Source organism: Sabethes cyaneus, chromosome 2 (genome assembly GCF_943734655.1).
Source record: "Sabethes cyaneus chromosome 2, idSabCyanKW18_F2, whole genome shotgun sequence".
NCBI classification, from domain to species: domain Eukaryota; kingdom Metazoa; phylum Arthropoda; class Insecta; order Diptera; family Culicidae; genus Sabethes; species Sabethes cyaneus.
The window spans coordinates 193,652,411-193,670,779 of record NC_071354.1 but is presented as its reverse complement, the minus strand read 5'-3'; the positions used below and the strand labels follow the sequence as shown (position 1 = coordinate 193,670,779).

General features: G+C 42.6%; 1 protein-coding gene across 3 annotated transcripts in view; it reads right to left on the bottom strand.

Annotated features, from left to right (window-relative positions):
* Nucleotides 1-364: 364 nt before the first annotated feature.
* The window catches only part of LOC128738597 (FH1/FH2 domain-containing protein 3-like), a 192,929-nt gene continuing 174,924 nt past the window's right edge, over nt 365-18,369 (bottom strand). For all 3 annotated transcript variants that reach the window (XM_053833850.1, XM_053833852.1, XM_053833851.1), the window contains 6 exons: nt 18,217-18,369; nt 17,760-17,906; nt 11,431-12,245; nt 11,129-11,371; nt 10,770-11,068; nt 365-1,275 (listed from right to left, as the gene is read on the bottom strand). The exon at nt 18,217-18,369 is cut by the window's right edge and continues 437 nt beyond it. In XM_053833850.1, coding sequence (XP_053689825.1) covers nt 1,202-1,275; nt 10,770-11,068; nt 11,129-11,371; nt 11,431-12,245; nt 17,760-17,906; nt 18,217-18,369 — 1,731 coding nt within the window. In that variant the 3' untranslated portion in view covers nt 365-1,201. The remainder of the gene's footprint in view (nt 1,276-10,769; nt 11,069-11,128; nt 11,372-11,430; nt 12,246-17,759; nt 17,907-18,216) is intronic.

Genomic DNA, 18,369 nt, shown 5'->3' with positions numbered 1-18,369 from the left:
CTGCCGAATCGATACTGAATTGATGTTTTGCCCAACTGTTACAGCACTGTTTCAAGTGCTGTGCCGACTCAGAAGAAGTAAACAGACCGGAAATTTGTCATTTCCTCAATATAGGCCTGCTCACGTACCTGCCTGGCTGTTCGCAAGCCTACACAAGGCTCTCACAATGTTGCGTGGTTCGTTTGCGATTTGGCTGCGTTCCGCAGCTGTGACTGTTGGTTTCGTCGGTGCAAATCAAATTATACCACCTGTAGCTGAAAGTATTACGTTGGAAAATTTTTGGTTTCCGTAAAATAAAACAATTCGTTCATGATCATCATATGAAAGGAACACTACTAAAAGATATGATTTAAAAAGTACGTTTATTTGTGTAGTTTGGCTTTGGGACATTTCGTCGAATGACCGATGGTCGAAACTTAACTGAACTGAATTGTGATGCATTTCTGAATCTCATGTCATTCGACCAAATGTCAGTTATTCCGCGTAGTTCTTTGATATATCATCAATAAGTTATACTCTATATAGAATAGTTGAGTTACAGCTATGCTACAATTGAAATGTTACATTTCCTGGTTCCATGAAATGATTTAGATTCGTAGGAGAATTCGTATGTATCTTCTTTCTTTTTTTGGAGAATCTATTTTAACAATGCTTTCGTTTCATTTAAAATCTTTTTCTGCCATCACTGAAGTTAGTTCCCCCCTTACGGTATGAAATAACAGTTTAAATGTTCGTTAGGAGAGAATGATACCTAATTAAATTGCCATTTCATTAGCGTGCTGATCCGTCAACAACGATCCGGAGTGATTGTTGAACGGGCGATTTTAAATTAGGGCAAATTGAATTATTTTGGACTAGTCTATTCCATGGATTCGCCCTTCCAGCTACGTCCTCTTGTTCCTGAATTAAAAACGCAGTCGATCCGGCCATTTGCACGTTCCTAGAAGGTTTTGTTTTCCGCTTGTTTGTTTTAATAAATTTAGCAAACAGTTTTTTTGCTATCACATTTTAGGATAATTTCCGTATTGTTTCTAAGCCTAAACTTGCCTTAGCAGAATTTATTGTTTGACATCATCACACTTTTTCGTTGCTTCACACTGCCGGAACATTTGGCAATCCTCTAATTCTATTGCATCCGCTCATCAGAAAGGGGAAAGGGTTGATAATTGGTCCTAAATTTGGCTCCGGTCGATGAGCTTCGCTAATAGCCTTTTATCAGCGAGGCCACGTGTTGCTTCTCCTCCTCGGATAAACCGTTCTTCAGCGTTCGTCTTACTGTCGGTGTGGAGTGATGAGATGGGTCGTCGAATAGATGGTAGGCAGACAAAAAGAAAAAAAAAAGAAAAATTGACACGGTTGAGTGAGAATTGAATTTTCCCGCCCAGTTTGTTTCCTCGCTGTTTGCATCCATTCCGAGCAAGGAACACTCATGCAGAAGCTCATTGAAGCGGGAAAGAAAATCCCAGAACACAAAAGACGAATAGGACACATGCTTCCACTCTGCCAGCCGGGAAGAAAGTTGACGGGGTCATCCATGAAGGATTGGCAGGTTGCTTTTTAGTGTTTTAACCATTGTGGGACCAAGTTGTAAAAGTTAGTAAAGCACTCAACTATCAAATGTAAACTAGATAAGGTTATAGTACGGTTCGTAGTTTTGGGTTGATCCCTATTTGATACAGAAGCTAGAGTTACCGAAGGTACATGAGAAACTTTATTCATTCCTTCGGCCGGGACCAATGTGCAAACAGCCAGAAATTGAACCTGCACCGTCATTTTCACTTGCGGTAGTAAAGTGCTTGTGCAGTTTCGGGCTTCGGCCCGAGTTGCACGGCAGAAGGATTCCAGTTCTGCATGATGACATATTCACACGGGCTGTCGGTCGGATTCAATTGAATTTCATGCTTTGTTACGGGATTGGATAGATTTGTGTGTTAGACTCTACTAACAAAGTGAGGGAAAAAGTGTTGATGAGAAATGGACTTGCTGAAATTTGCAACGTTGGATGAAATTGCTTTTTTTTCTTTTTTGATGCTCTGTACTTCGTTTTACGGTTTGAGAGTTGAAAAAAAAAACACTTTTTAATTCTGAATTGCTTTCGGTGTTGAATACGGACTGTTTTAGGATAGCACAAACATAGAATAAGTAAAAGATAACAACAGTGAATCAGTGCAAAATGTTTTTCAACTTTTGATTCAAATGATAATATTATGATTACTTTTTTGATAATAAATCTAACATTGATATAATTGTTCATTGTGATTTTTCTAAGCTACTAACCACCAGTAATAAACTTTGATGATTTACTATTTTGAAGAGGATCACGGTGAGTTTGCATGCATAAATAGGCATCATCCTGCAATACAAATTTACTAAATGTCTTCTTATCCGGCTCAGAACTATTTTTGGTTCCAGTGAACTCACAACAGATTCTCTTTTCCCATTAGACATGTTTAGTTGCTTACTGGCCTGAACAGATCGAAATCCTTCCCGCAGACGAATCGTTCTGACGATGCTTTGTCTGGCATTGAATTTCTTGACGATATCATCAGCGTCAGCGCTGGGTTTGACCATATCATTCTCAACACCTTCAACTACCGATGCTTAGTTCTACTACGACGCTGGCTGTGATCAAAACATTCCAGAACCGTCCACTAGGACCGCTGCAGTAAAATAAACAGTGCGCTCAGATACAGAATGATTTAAGAATTATATCCCTGCATATTAGCGTTGGTACCCAAGAGAAAATGCAGAATGGGCTGCGCAATACAGCCGTTTGCTCCCGAATCACAAAAGTTCGGGATGCCGTGCTTTCAAGCTGCTTTGCCGTTTTTCAGTTCTCTAGCTGCTTTTTTAACCACGTCAAAAGTTGCTGGATCCACTGCTTGTCCATCATCTTCAATGGTTATCCTATTTTTGTTGACAGTACCATTCAACAGTACAATCGAAATGTTGTTTTCAACGCCTGGCCACTTTCCATCTTTCGGTAATCAGGTTCCCCTCCTTGTCATTGCACGTAACAAGAGTGCCTCTCGAAGCAATTCTTCGCCTTCGCAAGAACGCCGATCCCAGTGCTGGCGTTTCTCCGTACAAAATTATCTCCCACATCCTGTTTCATAGATTCTGCGGCCGTTGCAGGTGTTAGCGAACACCAGTGCGGTTTTCGAGAGGGAGGCTCCACGACGGACCACGATGTTAACTTTGCGACAAATCCTCAATAAATTCCTGGAATTCAACTTCCAGACTAACTATTAGTCTACAGATTTCAAGGCGGTGTAGGATTCAGTTAAATTAAATGAGCTGAGACGGATTATGTTTGACTATGGTTTTACAACAAAACTGATTGGGCTAATACGTGCTATTCTTGATGGTTGAAAATCATGGGTCAGAATAAAGGGGGAAATATCGTACTCGTTTGTAACGTTAGATGGTTTGAAGTAAGGTGATGGGCTATCAAATTGGCATTTGGAGGTGCTGCAGAGAAACGATACCATCATCACGAAATCTCACATGCTATTAGCATTCGCGGATGACATCGATGTCACCGAGCTGCGAGGATAAGACTTATCCTAAACTATGCCAAAACGAAGTATATGGTGACTGGTAGAGAGCGTGGTAACCCTGCAGTGGTCATCTAGATACTTTTGAAGCGGTCGACGAATTTGTTTACCTTGGTACGTTAGTGACATACGACAACGATGTGAGCCGTGATCCGTGAAGTAAAAAGGCGGATAGCGGCTACCAACAAGACGTTCTACGGATCACGTAGTCCGCGTAGCCCGTAGCCTGCAACTCCGTACAAAACACGCGCTTTATAAGATGGTAATTCTCCTGATGGTACTCCACAGTCACGAAGCGTGGACGTTGAAAGGAAGCGACTAACGAGCTCTTAGTTGTTTGTTTGTTTGTTTGGTTGCTTGTTTGTTTGATTTTATTAAAGACACTTAATACCATTTCAGTGCATTCGTGTCTGAGCTCTTGGTTGTTGTTGAGCGTAAGATCTGCGAACAATTCTTGGTAGCATATTGGGAGAAGTAGTTTAGTACACCGAGATGTGGATATTGTGAAGCGAATAAAACACGGCAGGCTACAACAGTGGGCTGATCACATAGCAAGAATGCCGGATGAGAGATCGATGAAAACAATATCCGGCAGAGAACCCGACAGAGACCGTCCACTTCGGAGCAAACCAGTACACAGTTGGGTGAGCGCTGTTGACGGGGACGCTAGAACAGTGGGTGTTACGGGCGATTGGAGAGTGGCAGATTGTTGCCGAAAAAGTAAAGTAAAAGTAGGAAGAAAAGCTTTTGGAAGGTAGATGGGGGGTAACGTTCTAGCAGTTAGAACATCGAAATGTCCGGCATCGTAACATTAATAGAAATTTGTTGTAAAGGCGAGGTAAGAAAGGTCCGCGGCGGTAAAACACAATTTTGTCGAGTTGGGCATAATACAAAACCATGTGAACGATTGCAAGACGATCAACGAGCTGATCTGTTTATTTATGGTAAAAAGCCATTCCTTCAATTACAGAATTCTCAAGCTGCAGTGCCCGGACAATAATGGCTAGTGATGTAGCTTTCCATGGTCTATTGATTAGAAGTTTTTTTGCATGCCAAAATATCCACAATGTCGCCGAAGGACGGTTCGAACCGGATACGCTCATATCATGCGGCGCAGCTAGACAACATTTATAGAACGGGTTTACCAAAAAAATCTTGAAAGTGAACTTGAACTTGGACATGGACGTACGTTTGGCTTGGATTTGTTCTTGAACTTTAACTTGTACTTGGATTTGGATTTGGACCTAGATTTGAGCTTGGGTTAGATTTTGGTCCTGGTTATGGTCTTGGACTTGGCCTTGGACTTGGACTTGAACTTTAATGTTGTCATGGTCTTGGGCTTGGACTTGGTCTTTGACTAAGACATGAATTTGGTCTTGGATTTGGACTTGGAATTGGTCTTGGACTTGGAATTGGTCTTGGACTTGTACTTGGTCTTGGGTATGGTGTTGTATTTGGCCTTGGTCTTGGACTTGGACTTGAACTTGATCTTGGTTCAGGTCTAGGACTTGGGCTTGGATTTAAACTTGGTCTTGATCTTGGTTATAGTCATGGACTTGGATTTGATTTTAGACTTGGGCTTGGACTGGAACTTGGTCTTGGGTTTGGACTTGCACTTGGTCTTGGTCTTGGTTATGATCTTTGACTTAAAATTGAACTTGGCCTTGGATTTGGACTTGAATTTGGACACGGCTTGGTTTTGGTCTTGGATTTGAACTTGATCTTGAACTTGAGCTTGGCATATTCTACATATTATTTTATCAATAGGATACATTTCGTCATCTTATGCATTTCTTTCTGCACGATGACCCAGAATCGGCTAAGTACCGTAATATACCAGCGCAATGCGCGTTAGTTGTCAGCACATTTTTTGTTTGTTTGTGCTTTGTACCCACAGAAGGCAACGACGACCGTGAGGTGCGTTGGGTTCCGTGTGGCCGTGAAGAATTGGATACGCGAGCGGCTTCCGCGCTGCTTCGTACAAATTCTTAAGTCTCTGTAAATATGCGCAAGGGCGAGAGAGATTTCGCCCGCGCCGGAATTAAGTGAATTAAATCACTCAAAATGAACATAGGGGAAGGGAAAAAAGAGAACTGTATAGAATTAGGCTTGGCACTCAGAGTGCGATAGAATAGGACGGATAGAGTTAGGGACAAAGTTAGAGTTAAGACAAAAACCATTGTAATTGTCGGAAATAAAGACTTGGTTGATCACCTTTTGGACCCTTCAGGTCGGGAAGGATACGGAAAAACGGGTTCTTCTCTTTTAGCAGCAGGAGCCCCTAAGGCGACTGCATTACACTTGAACTTGACCTTCGTTATGGTTTTGGACTTGGACTTGGAATTGGTCTTGGACTTATACTTGGTCTTGGGTATGGTATTGTATTTGGTCTTGGTCTTGGACTTGGACTTGAACTTGATCTTGGTTAAGGTCTAGGAGTTGGGCTTGGATTTAAACTTGGTCTTGATCTTGGTTCTAGTCATGGACTTGGATTTGAATTTAGACTTGGGCTTGGACTTGAACTTGGTCTTGGGCTTGGACTTGGTCTTGGGTTTGGACTTGCACTTGGTCTTGGTTATGATCTTGGACTTAAAATTGAACTTGGTCTTGGTCTTGGACTTGGACTTGGCATTGGATTTGGATTTGAATTTCGACACGGGTTTGGTTGGTTTTGGTCTTGGTCATGGTCCTGGTTATGGTCTAGGACTTGGACTTGAACTTGAGCTTTGTTATGGTCTTGGACTTGGTCTTGGACTTGGACTTCAATTTGATCTTGGATTTGGACTTAGATTTGAACTTGGTCTTGGGTATGATGTTGGATTTGGTCTTTGTCTCGGTCTTGGTCTTGGACTTGAACTTGAACTTGGTCTTGATCTTCTTGGACTTAGTCTTGGGCTTGGATTTTGTCATGGGTTTGTACTTGAACTTCGTCTTAGTCTTGGTTATGATCTTGGATTTGAGAACTTGGTCTTGGCCTTGGATTTGGACTTGTGTTTTTTTTTTCATCACTGTACCGACGAGTACCGTTGACCTATTGTGATATCGCCCAAGTGTTTGTTGTTTAACCCGCACTGCATTTATTTTGCCTATAATCGCTATTGATTGGACTTCAATTTGAGCACGGGCTTGGTTTTGGTCTTGGGTTTGAACTTGGTCTTGGACTTGAATTTGAGCTTGGTCTTGGTCTTGGTCATGGCTATGGTTTTGGACTTGGACTTGAACTTGAACTTTGTGATGGTCTTGGACTTGGACTTGGTCTTTGACTTGAACTTGAATTTGGTCTTTGATTTGGACTTTGACTTGGCCTTGGTCTTGGACTTGAACTTGGTCTTGTGTATGGTGTTGGATTTGGTCTTGGTCTTGAACTTGAACTTGAACTTGATCTTGGTTGGTCTAGGACTTGGGCTTGGATTTAAACTTGGTCTTGGTTATAGTCTTGGACTTGGACTTGATCTTGGGCTTGGACTTGGGTTTGGACTTGGATTTAGACTTGAATTTGGACTTGGGCTTGGTTTTGGTCTTGGATTTAAAATTGGTCTTGGACTTGGACTTGGTCTTGGATTTGAACTTGAACTTGGTCTTGGTCTTGGTTATGGTCTTGGACTTAAACTTGGTCTTGGACTTTGACTTGAGCTTGAACTGGGCTATGGTCTAGGACTCGGGCTTGGACTTAAACTTGGTCTTGGTCTTGGTTATAATCTTGGACTTGGACTTGAATTTGGACTTAGATTTAAACTTGGATTTGGACTTGCAATTAGACCAAAAAGACCTATTGAAGTCTAGCTGGTAAGGATCGACTACCAAAAGAGCTCTACAAACAAGGCAGAGAAACGCTGGCAACGGTGTTATACTGAGTCATTTCTCAGATCTGTTTTGAGGAGATGCTAATGAACAATGTGATAGATACATGTCGTTATTTGTCCCGTCTTCGAAAAGGGTTATCGATTTGACTTCGGTAACTATCACGGTATTTTACGCTGATAAACGCCGTCCACAAAGTACTCTCTCAGATCCTGTTACACCGGTTATCAACGATTCATGCAGAACTACCAAGTGTGCTTCATGGGAACGATGCACCATTACGGACCACACTTTTACCATCTCGCAGATCTTGTGGTAATGTCAGTAATAGAATATCGAAACTCTGTATCTCCATCTCGATACGATCGATCTAGACCAGATATGGCAGATAATGCATGAATACAAATTTGCGAACAAATTTAGCATCGTCTTTGACGAGGCATGATTTTCAATAGTAATCAACTTCTAGGATTCTCCGGTGACACCACATTATATCAGAAAGATTTTGGGACGGCGAAGGCAACCTATCCAATAAAAAGACAAATGTGCACCGGTCATGGAAATGGTGAGATCCTTTGTCCCAAATCTGCGCGATAATTTTAATGACCTAATATGGAAACTTCGGAAATTTACGCAACTTGTTCAGCAGTCGTTCCGGTTCTGTGTGCAGAACGGGTAAAGGAGTACTCCAAACTGTTCTGAATCGTAAGTTAAATCCTCCTTCGACTTATCCAGATATTTAACCATTCCTTGCTTCCAGCTCCACGGTTGATCGAGCTGCTCAACCTCGCCGACAAAAAAAGCAAAATTCTGGCGCTACATTTCAACGGAACTTGACTTTCTAAATTTTTTTGCTTTACAAATTTTGCAGCCAACTATTAGTGTACATGACTAGTGTATAACTAGTATATCACTAGTTGTACGGCCCGATTGGCTCTAACAGTCTGTCACAGTCGAGATTTGAACATATGACAACTGGTTTGTTTGATCAGTGCCGTAGCTTGAGACCAACTGGGAGGCTATCACTTCGCTGTTATGCCTTCCAAAACTCACACGATAGTATAGATGTCGGCCGCCTTTGTTCTGATCAGTTACCGTGCACCGTACCGTATCCTCTACCGTTTTGTCATTCCTCAACGAGAAGCGTTTGCCGTTCATGTCCGTAATCTTCCGCTACCGTCATGAACGCTTACAAATATTTTCCAAGTCAATGATCTGAGCAGAAGAGTTATTCTCAACAGTGTCCCGAAGTCATCCTGGTGCTCAAGCTTGAAGAAGAAGTCTTCCAAATCGTTACCGCAGGTACCGGCAAGTACTCACTACATCTAAGCCTTGATACCGCAATAGAAGTAGAGTCCCGTTCCAGCCGTGTTACCAGCGACTCACAACTAATAGAAAAGTTACAACGAAAACATTGCTGCGATCTACTATCAGAACGTGAGAGGTTTGCGCACTAAAATCATACTATTCCGTTTCTTTTGAACAGCTGCAACTGCAGAATTCCCATGATTTTGTAAGCTTACCCGAGCGCATAAACATTATTAGACATCCTATCCCATTGTTGTTAGTTGATTGCAGTAGTAAATTGTCTTATTCCCGACCATTGTACATACGTTATAGTACATTAAACAACACGTTGGAGATTTCAAGGGTATATAACACTGAGCAGCTGAACACTAGGATTAATCCCGACGTAGTGGTTAGCATTGACGCCTCTCACGCCGAGGACCCCGGGTTGAAATTCCAACGTCACGTCACGTCACGCCACCGTCACCGTTACGTCAAGAATAACCTAGACTGTTAAAGTGACCATACTCAAAAAAAAATTACTGAACGAAGAATTATCTCTCTACGGTGTCATAAAAACCTGGTGACAGTACAGTTGACGAACATCCAGCTCTGATTTTGCTAAATGTTGGTGGACTGCAGCACTAGGTGAGTGAAAGTGCATAATTTTGGAAGTTTACTGATTTACATTTGAAGCTCAAGATACTTATAATCAACTCTCTCCGTTCCATGGTAGCACAGGTGATCCATGACTTTCAATACCAAAATCAGAAGATTAGATATTTTACGCATTTTAATATGAATATTTCTAGCCACCTTCGGCTTCAAGCCACGTCGGCTTCATGCTTCTGGAGGAGGTGAAGGAAACCTTTCTTTGGCTTTATATTTTCGTCTAAATTATAATTTCGTTGATTTTGCTTCTCTATTGCAGGTAACTGCTCACGTCACTCAAAAACCAAAAAAAAAAACAGACAAAAGAATTACACAGACTGTTTGAGATTCTTCGTATAGAAATCGGGTGTCTGCGTCTGTGAGGAATTTTGCGGAATGTATGAGAATGCAACAACTGTGATTTAGGAAATCTCGGGATTCTGAAAGCAGGGTTCCGGGTATATTAGTAGAGGTAGAAAGTGTTAGAGCACTGCATATAGCGCAGAAACTCGTACAGTATTCTCATGCCATACAGAGAATAAGGAAATATGCACCAAAAAATCACACAGTTATCGAATCGAAATGTAAATAAAACAGAAAACAAAACCAAGCGCAATATTTCGCAAAATTTATCACTCTCATCAACGTGAAATGGATGTGACCGATAAGATAGTTAACAAATTGTTAAAATACAGTCAATTGACATGGGCAACACCGTGGCAACATAAAAAAAACGAGTTGGAAATCGTATCGCCCGTGAATATCAACTCTACTTCCATGCCTAATTCAAACCATTTGTTTTGTATAATTGTGTTTTTACCAACAGAGCATTTACAAAAATTGAAAACAATTGAATGTAAGCGAACAAATAGGAAAAATTACAGATATTTATCACAAAAATAAAGGAAAACAACCAAATAATGATGCATTAAGAAACCAAGAATATGCATTCCAAAAAAAATTATGGACGTAAAAACCGGGGTAGCATTCATGCACTCACTGGTCGGTGTTAGTAAATAAGACAATCGCCAATCAAGAAAGCCAAACCAACGCGCATCACGACGGATTAAGTTGAGTGAAAACGAAAATGTAATTCACCAGTAATAACGTCTTAAATTCTATCGGTCGGTATGGGATGAAGTTGCCCCCGGAAGCACACGATTACGCTATTTACAATGCACACGTTTTGTCCGACTGCTGGGGGGCGGCTAGACTGGCGAATGTCCACTGCGCTCCACCTCAAAGCCTTCGCGCGTTCTTGATCGCTTAACTACGGATGTGCGTGTGTTCGGGTGTGTGTGTGTGCGGGAAAAATAAACGAAAAGAGAAACCACGGATGTAGTAGCTTTTTAGTATTCCATCACCATCATAGAGAGAGAGAGAGGAACTATGGCTCAGCCGATGATTGATTAGAAAGCAACTCCATCGAGTAACTCGCATATCAACTCTACATGGCTCGGAAGAAATACTTACAGGACTTCCGATCTGCCTGGCGGGTTCGCTTTCGCTCTCGTTGCGTTGGTCGGGGAGTAGCCGCTTTGGTTGCCGTTTTAACAAGAGATTCCAGGATTTCATCGTCCCCATCGGTAAAGCTTTCGTCTCGGCTATGGTTGATACCGGTGTAACTACTGTTCAGCGTACTGTGTCCGCTGGTGTTCATCAAAGTTACCGGTGAGGCCGTAGCATCACCCCGTCTCCGCCGCCAGGTCAATGTTCCACTCATCTCGACCTCTTCACCGGCCGGTCCTTTGGTTGGTGTTCCCAGTAGTGTCCTGAATAATAGAAGAAACGAATCAATAACGATCAATGTTGCAATTTCATGAATAGCTAACCTCAATTCAACATCGGCTCGATCCTCCTGAGTACCTTTGAATTTACCTACATCGACAATCAACTTGCCTCTAGTCTTGTTTCTCTCTCGGTGATTGGCCTTCTTTTCGATCTGCTGCTGAACGCGTTCCCGCGTGGTGCGGTACTCGAGGGCAAACTCCGACACTATCCGACAAAATTCATTTGGCCGAGATTCAGTGATGCGATGCTGAGGAACTCCTAACCATAATAGGAATTTTCGGTACCTGAAAGAAGAGCAAATGTAAATACACCCTACATTTGGGCTTAGATTTTTGAGACATACCGGTTCAGTACTCTTCTGTGAACGATGCTGAGGATGATGATTCGTTCGGCACAATCCGCCAGGAAGTCGATCAGCTTTTGCTTCAGATGCGGTGCCGTATCGTGCTTACTGATCAGTTTCAGTCGATCCCAGGAAGCTTTACATTCCGTTTCCAAATAGTTGACATTGTGGGCCAGCTCGCCGAAATCTGCTTTCGAGGCACGCGTAATAGGACCAATTTCCGAGTATAAATCTGTTGTGTTGGCTTGTGTTTCCATGACCATGTGGCAGAGATGGTGCAATAGCGAGTGCTTGTGGACGGTATCCTTCACCTCAGGTACTTTGGCCAGATAGTCAATTTGGAACCCCTTAACCGGTGCTCCATTGAGGAAGATGCCGATCTTCAGTAGCGTCGATAGGATACATTTAAATGTGAGATTGTTCTTCAGCAGCTCGATGCCTTGCTTCAGATCCATCAGAGGTTCGGCGATTTCCTTTTCAATGTTCTCAAAGTCCAGCTTGAAAGCCCAAAGTTTCAGTCGAGCTCCAAGCTCCGATATCGAGGACAGCGTCAGGAGGAACTGTTCAGCCGTTCCGAGTGGCAGTTCTGGATTGAGCATTTGCGCTTCTTGAATCTTGCACCGTTCCTCGTCGGTTGGCAGCATATTGAGTAGCTTTTCGATGCCTTCGCGGGTGACCACCGTGGCGTCCATCTTCAGGATGGCCGCCTTGATGGCCCTCGGGGGAGGCAGCTTCGTCATGGCAATGTTGATTGCGTTCGACCGCTTGTGGTCGAGCACGATGATTTCTTTGTTTTTGTTTAGCTCTTGTTGCTTCTGCAAAAAAACGAGTTAGAAAGTTAATTAGTAATTAATATCCCAGTAAAGTGGAACCGGGCAGAGCTGTGCTGGCTTTGGTCTCGAAAAAGCCTTGACAAGTATTGCTGGCGATCAGCCGTCTAGAAAACAAACATGCTGATTCTGCAAACTACCCTATGGAATAGTTTATACCTTTGTTATATCATTGAAACGGCATAAAAAGCGAATTAATAACTCAGTCTTGAAGGAAGACCTGGAGAACCGAACAATTTATTTTAAAGAAATAATTTATGTCTGTATATGTATGTCCGAGTATGCGTCGCAATTGAGCAACCTTAGTAGAAAGGAAATCCGTAATTCTATTTATTTCATGTTCTCGCGTTAAACCGATAATCCAGGAGTAGGGGATCTTCCTGCATGTGATGTGCGATAATACTAACTACTTTGTGGGTGCAAGTTACTCAATTCGTAGGCACCTTAGCCTTTATTCCGCTACGATCGTCTAACTTTGGTGGGTTGTGGGAGACGGTGGTAAAATCAATGGAATACAACGTACTCTTGGAACAACCGAATTCACGACAGAACCCAAAAGAATTCTTTACTGTAGTGACGCAAATAGAAGCATGTTTAAATACTCGACCATTGATGCTTTTAGTAACAAACTCAGAGAATTGGAAATCCAAACACAAAGACTTGTTTTTATCGTTACGTTGTCCGATTATTACATGGGATAATTGCTGTTCGATGATATCTACCATTTCGGCCACAGGCTTGATATCCAACGTTCTCACACGGGGTCAGTCCCGGCATAGTGGTTAGCATTCACGCCGAGGACCCGGGTTCAAATCCCAACCCTGCAGAAGTCACGAGAAGTCTAACAAAAAAACGTTCTCACGTTCTTACGGTCTGCACTACGCTTTTAGATAGTATCTATTTCCACGTTTTAATGCGAGTTAATCCAGCGCTTAGTAGAAGTAATTGATACTTGATACTTGCGATCAATACTACTATACAACTCTTTTTATGCTCGGTTTAGCGGTCTTTTCGTGTTCGAAAAGGGTCACTACAGTTTAGACTTTCACCGTGCGGATTTCGATGTGCTTGCCTCAGTAATAATTGGTTGGATTTTTTCAATGACATACATACTGTAGTCGGGTTGTTTATTCGCGCTATAAATAAATTAACCGTCTGGTTGCCATTTTTTCTGGGCTACGCCATTTCGTTGAGCAACCTGACACTCGTAACTCACCTTTAATCCGGCCGAGCCTTCTAGCACGTTGGGCCCCCTATTCCTGGTGCCTCGCTTTAAGAACCATTCTTGAAGGATTTATAAGGATTACAAATAGTGGGATTTGGAACCAGAGAAGGGTAATTACCGATCACATTTTCATGCGTTCACCTTCTTACAAGCCTCTTTGGGGAAATGCGTTGAGCGGGTTCATCGGAATACTCGGATATTCAGACCAATTCTGCAACATCTCGCAGGAAAGTAATCTTGGACCACAGCTTTTCTCGCTCACTCCGTCACCATTCCCCTTGAATAACAGCAGAACATGCATCGTCCTCAATAGCGCACATCTATCGGGTGCAAGGTTTGCCCTGAAGTCTACGGCCTTTTCCTGGTTTTCTGCAGAAAATAGTTTTCCTTACTTTTTCATCGGACATTCTGGTCATCTGCTCAGTCCACCACACTCTGCCAAGATGTACTATCTTCACCATATCAGTATATTTGTACACTTGATACAGCTCGTAGTTCAAGCGTCTGCGCCACGCTCCATTCTCCATTTTGCTACCAAGTACATTTTCATGCTTGATTTTTCGGCAAATTACAAATGGCTATGAATACCAGATCTCGGGCCTCCGGAGGCTTCGTGTCCTCGAACCAGTTCGGGGGATGATTGAGAGTGGGCAAGTACTCCTGCGACCACCGTTCTCAAAACTTGCTAGCCAGGCACCGATACATGTTGCGCAGGGTTTCATGGTATTGATCAAGGTTGTCCAAAACTGCGTATTCCTTAGTCACCATTCGACGAATGAAGTGATTCGGTGATATAGCTTCTTCCTCGGCGAACTCCTGTGAAATGCACGTTAATGGTCGGGTATTAATCATATCGTCGGCTACTGTCAAGACTGTGACTGTGACTGAGAATCTCGTCTGTAAGCTTCCACCCGACTTCCAGGACCCGTAGAGCCTCTTTTACGGACCTTACCATCCGCTGACAGACACCGCCTATGTGTGGTGTACAGGGACGGTTGAAATGCCACGCTGTGATGGACAAAGTGACCCTTTCTGCATACTCTCTATGGATCTTCTCGATCTCCATCATCACTACGGTGTTCGCTCCGTAGAAGCACGTAGCATTGTCGTAAAATATGTATTCCGGAGCGCCTCGCTTGCTCGCGAATCCTCCGATGGCCATTGGATAGGACTACGTACTAGGACTGTAGACCACGTCCAAGTGGCCGGCCCTCACAGCAATATATGTGAAGACTACCACCCATATTTCTTCCGTTATGCAACCTACGCTTACTTCGACTGGTCCTAGATAGTCGACTCCTACCGCATTGAATGGCCGTAGGTGGTTCGATGACCAGGTAACGGTCCCATCATTGGAGCAGCTGGAACACTTCGAAGCATCCTGCACTACAGGCAAGCCTCGGTCGCTCGTCGACGTTCGTGCGTTGCCGTCCAGTGTCCAGAACTCTTGACTAAGCTCGTTGAACATGGTCTCTCTGTGCGTATGACCGAACCTCTCATGGTAATACAGGATCAGCTTATGGGTTATCTTTTGTCTCCCAGATAGGAATTTCTTGTCGAACGGGATCGCTTCATTGGACTTCATTCTTCCTCGTATTCGCTGCACACCTGCAGCAGACGTTGAACGGAGAACGTTTGTACAAAACGCTGCACCTCTCGAATCTGTTCGGTGGTTGTCCCGCTTTTGGCTTGAGATTCATTTGAGCTTGAGTTTGAGATACACCTATGCCACTCTCCGCTATCCGTTTGTACTCCGCCAAAAATAGTCCGCAACACCTTTCGTTCAAATACGGCAAATGCACGTATGTCTTCCGTAAGCAAAGTTGCTATCTCAAGTCCGTAAGGAACTACCGGGCGTTTTGTACATTTAGGTTTGTGCGTCGGCGAACGTTCCATTATCGAAACGTTTGCGGAGGGAAAAGCAGGCTCGACTTTGAGCTTGAATGCGTCGTTGAATCTCCTTACTCGTATTATTGTCGGCGGTGCTAAGAGATCCCAAATATACGAATTCATCAACCATGTCCAATTCATCGCCGTCAATAGTCACTGTGTGTGAAGGCAAACGAAGCTTCTTTCTACCATATATTTGGTTTTCGACACATTGTAACCCTACCCTCCTAGCTTCAGTTTTAAGCTGGCGTAGATTGCCTCCGCCATCCCAAGGTTTCTAGTAATGATGTCGAGGTCGTTTGCAAAGGCTAGGAGTGGGCTACTCTTGCTGAAGATCGTTCCTCTCGTTTCGATGCCCGCTCACCCGATATCTGCCCGATATTGAATAACATACAGGACAGTCCATCCCCTCGAGAGTGTCTCGAAACGCGCACGTACCACATCACGCGCTCCAGGGTAGCTTTAATCAGCCGCGTCAGTTTGTCCTGAAAACCGTACTCGTGCATTAATCACGTTCAACTGTATCGTATGCCGCTCTGAAATCCACGAAAATAAGATGCGTGTGCACGTTGTACTCCCGCCATTTCTGGAAGATTTGCCAGAGAGTAAAAATTTGATCCGTAGTAGCATGGGCTCACATAAAGTTCGCCGGACACTGTCCTACGAATTTTCTTGTTATTGGGGATAGACGACGCAATAAAGTCTGGGAGAGTACCTTGTAGGCGGCGTTGACCAGCGTAATGCCGCGGTAATTACAGTTATCTAGCCGATCGTCCTTTTTGTAGATGGGACAGACTACACCTTCCATCAACTACTTCGGTAGTTTCTCTTCCATCCAAATCCTTGAAATTATCCAGTGAAGAGTTGTAGAGTTCTGCCGGGAGTCGGTTCAATAAAGCACACTCACCAAAAATTCGTCGCCTTGGCAGGTCATTCGGCTTCAGTCCTGTATTTTATAAGGTTTTATGCCATAAGGTTTTATGGTCATATTTTTCATGTCCATCTCAAGTCCAGACATGACACAATCACTTTGCTTCGATTTTGAACATAATTAGGAAAAGTTATGTATGGGATATTCGTAGAGCTAGTTATTATCTACAATATTGCTAAATGAAACTTTGTTGTATAGCATATTACGAAACAGGTACAAGCTATTGAAAAAGAAGAAATTATTCCTATGCCTTATCCGATTAATTAATTTCTAAAATGCTTGACCCATGTGGCAATTGTGATTTTTCGAACATCATTTCAATTTAAAGGTAAAAATGCTTCTCAAATCATGGAGAAATAAGGACACATAAAAAACTTAATTTCAAGCAACACTGTGTTTTGTTTAACTCTGGCAGAGTATTTTTTAAAAATGACACGCAAAGCTAAATTATACGTAAAGTGTTCTTGACAAGTTTTGTACAAAATCGAGTATATAATAATTACTAATACATATTGCATGAAAGTTAGTAGCACACTACAATAAAGACTTGAACAGATAAAGGAAAATGTGTTAAATTACGTAAGGAAAAGTGAAATAGTTCATATACACATTGATGAAGTAGGTTAAGTGTATCGCTTGTGGTGTGAGTGTTTTCGTATAACTGTTTCGTTTGTTCTGTTCGAACTGTTTCGTACATTTTGTTTAAAATCGACTGTAAAGGATAATAAAAATGAGGGAAAAATAACTGCAATCCCAAAAACTAAACACAAAAATAGACAACAATGTATTACAATATGATAGGGAATACACAATACAAAAAGATACAATCTACCGAAAAACGGAACAAAGCATAAAAACGAAATAAAATTCAACAACACAAAAGGTCACAAACAATACCAATTTTCTTCCGTGAAGACACTCACCTCCTAGTGATAGTGGTTATATGAATGAGGAAATGAAATTGTGGTGCCATACAGAAGGGTGGATGTGGGTGCGATTTGTTGTTTTTTTATGTTTCCCGATGCCAAACACACAGTGAAGAGCCGTAATTTGTATTTTGATAGTCATGGATTGATGGATTGAATGTCGATAAACAAAGAGAAGGTCACAGAAGAAAAAGAAAGAAACACAATGAAAAACAGAAAAATCCTTTAGCGACGGTGGGTTACACAAAGTCCAATAGTGGTATACGATTAATTACTACGCATTTACATAGAACACCATCTCCCATTATGTTTTGCTGCTGTAACCACAGAATGACACGGAAACGATTAGTTCAACGTAGTGAATCACATAACCTGATTGTTCATAATGAAAAATGGTGCAATTTGTGAAAGTGTAAGTGTTAAGTAATTAGCCTGTGGAATAGAATAATAGCAGTCGCCGTAAATTGTGCCGCATCCACCTTCCTACGCTGACTGTGACACAATTGCCTTCGAGAAGGGTCGCTCACCTTTGTCATCAGATCTTTGGCTCTGGACTCGAACAAATGCTCCAGCTTCTGGGTGTCGACGGTGGCCTCCGGCAGTTCGTCCCAAATGGTACGCTGTATCGCCGTCGGAATCATGTCCTCGCGAACTTCCTTCCAGAAAAGTTTCACCTGCAAGTGCAATAAAACAGAAACACAGAGGACTGAGTACAGCCATCAGCAGATACAGAGCAGAAAGGATGCAGCAGTAGTAGAGAAAGAAAAGTTAAATTGCTTTCGGATTCCAATTTCCTGCCGGGAATCGCTTTGGCTGCGGAATATGGTGTGTCCCTTAAAAGTGTATAAATTTTTATTTCGGAAAATAACCAACCTAAAACTATAGGTCTGGTAGACTGGAAATTATTTTGAATTGGTTCGTAAAAGCTATTAAGATAGGGACTTACGAAAATATAGTTTACAACAATAGCTTGGATATACTCACAGTCTTTTTATTTTTTACAATAGTATTCATCCCGTTGGTATCGCCATTGGCCATGCCTACCGGATTTGCTAGACCACTGCCGCCGTGCGTGTACGACGGCGGTACCAGATTGGTGAGCGGAGGACGCATCATGTTCGGCGGCGGTGGCATAAC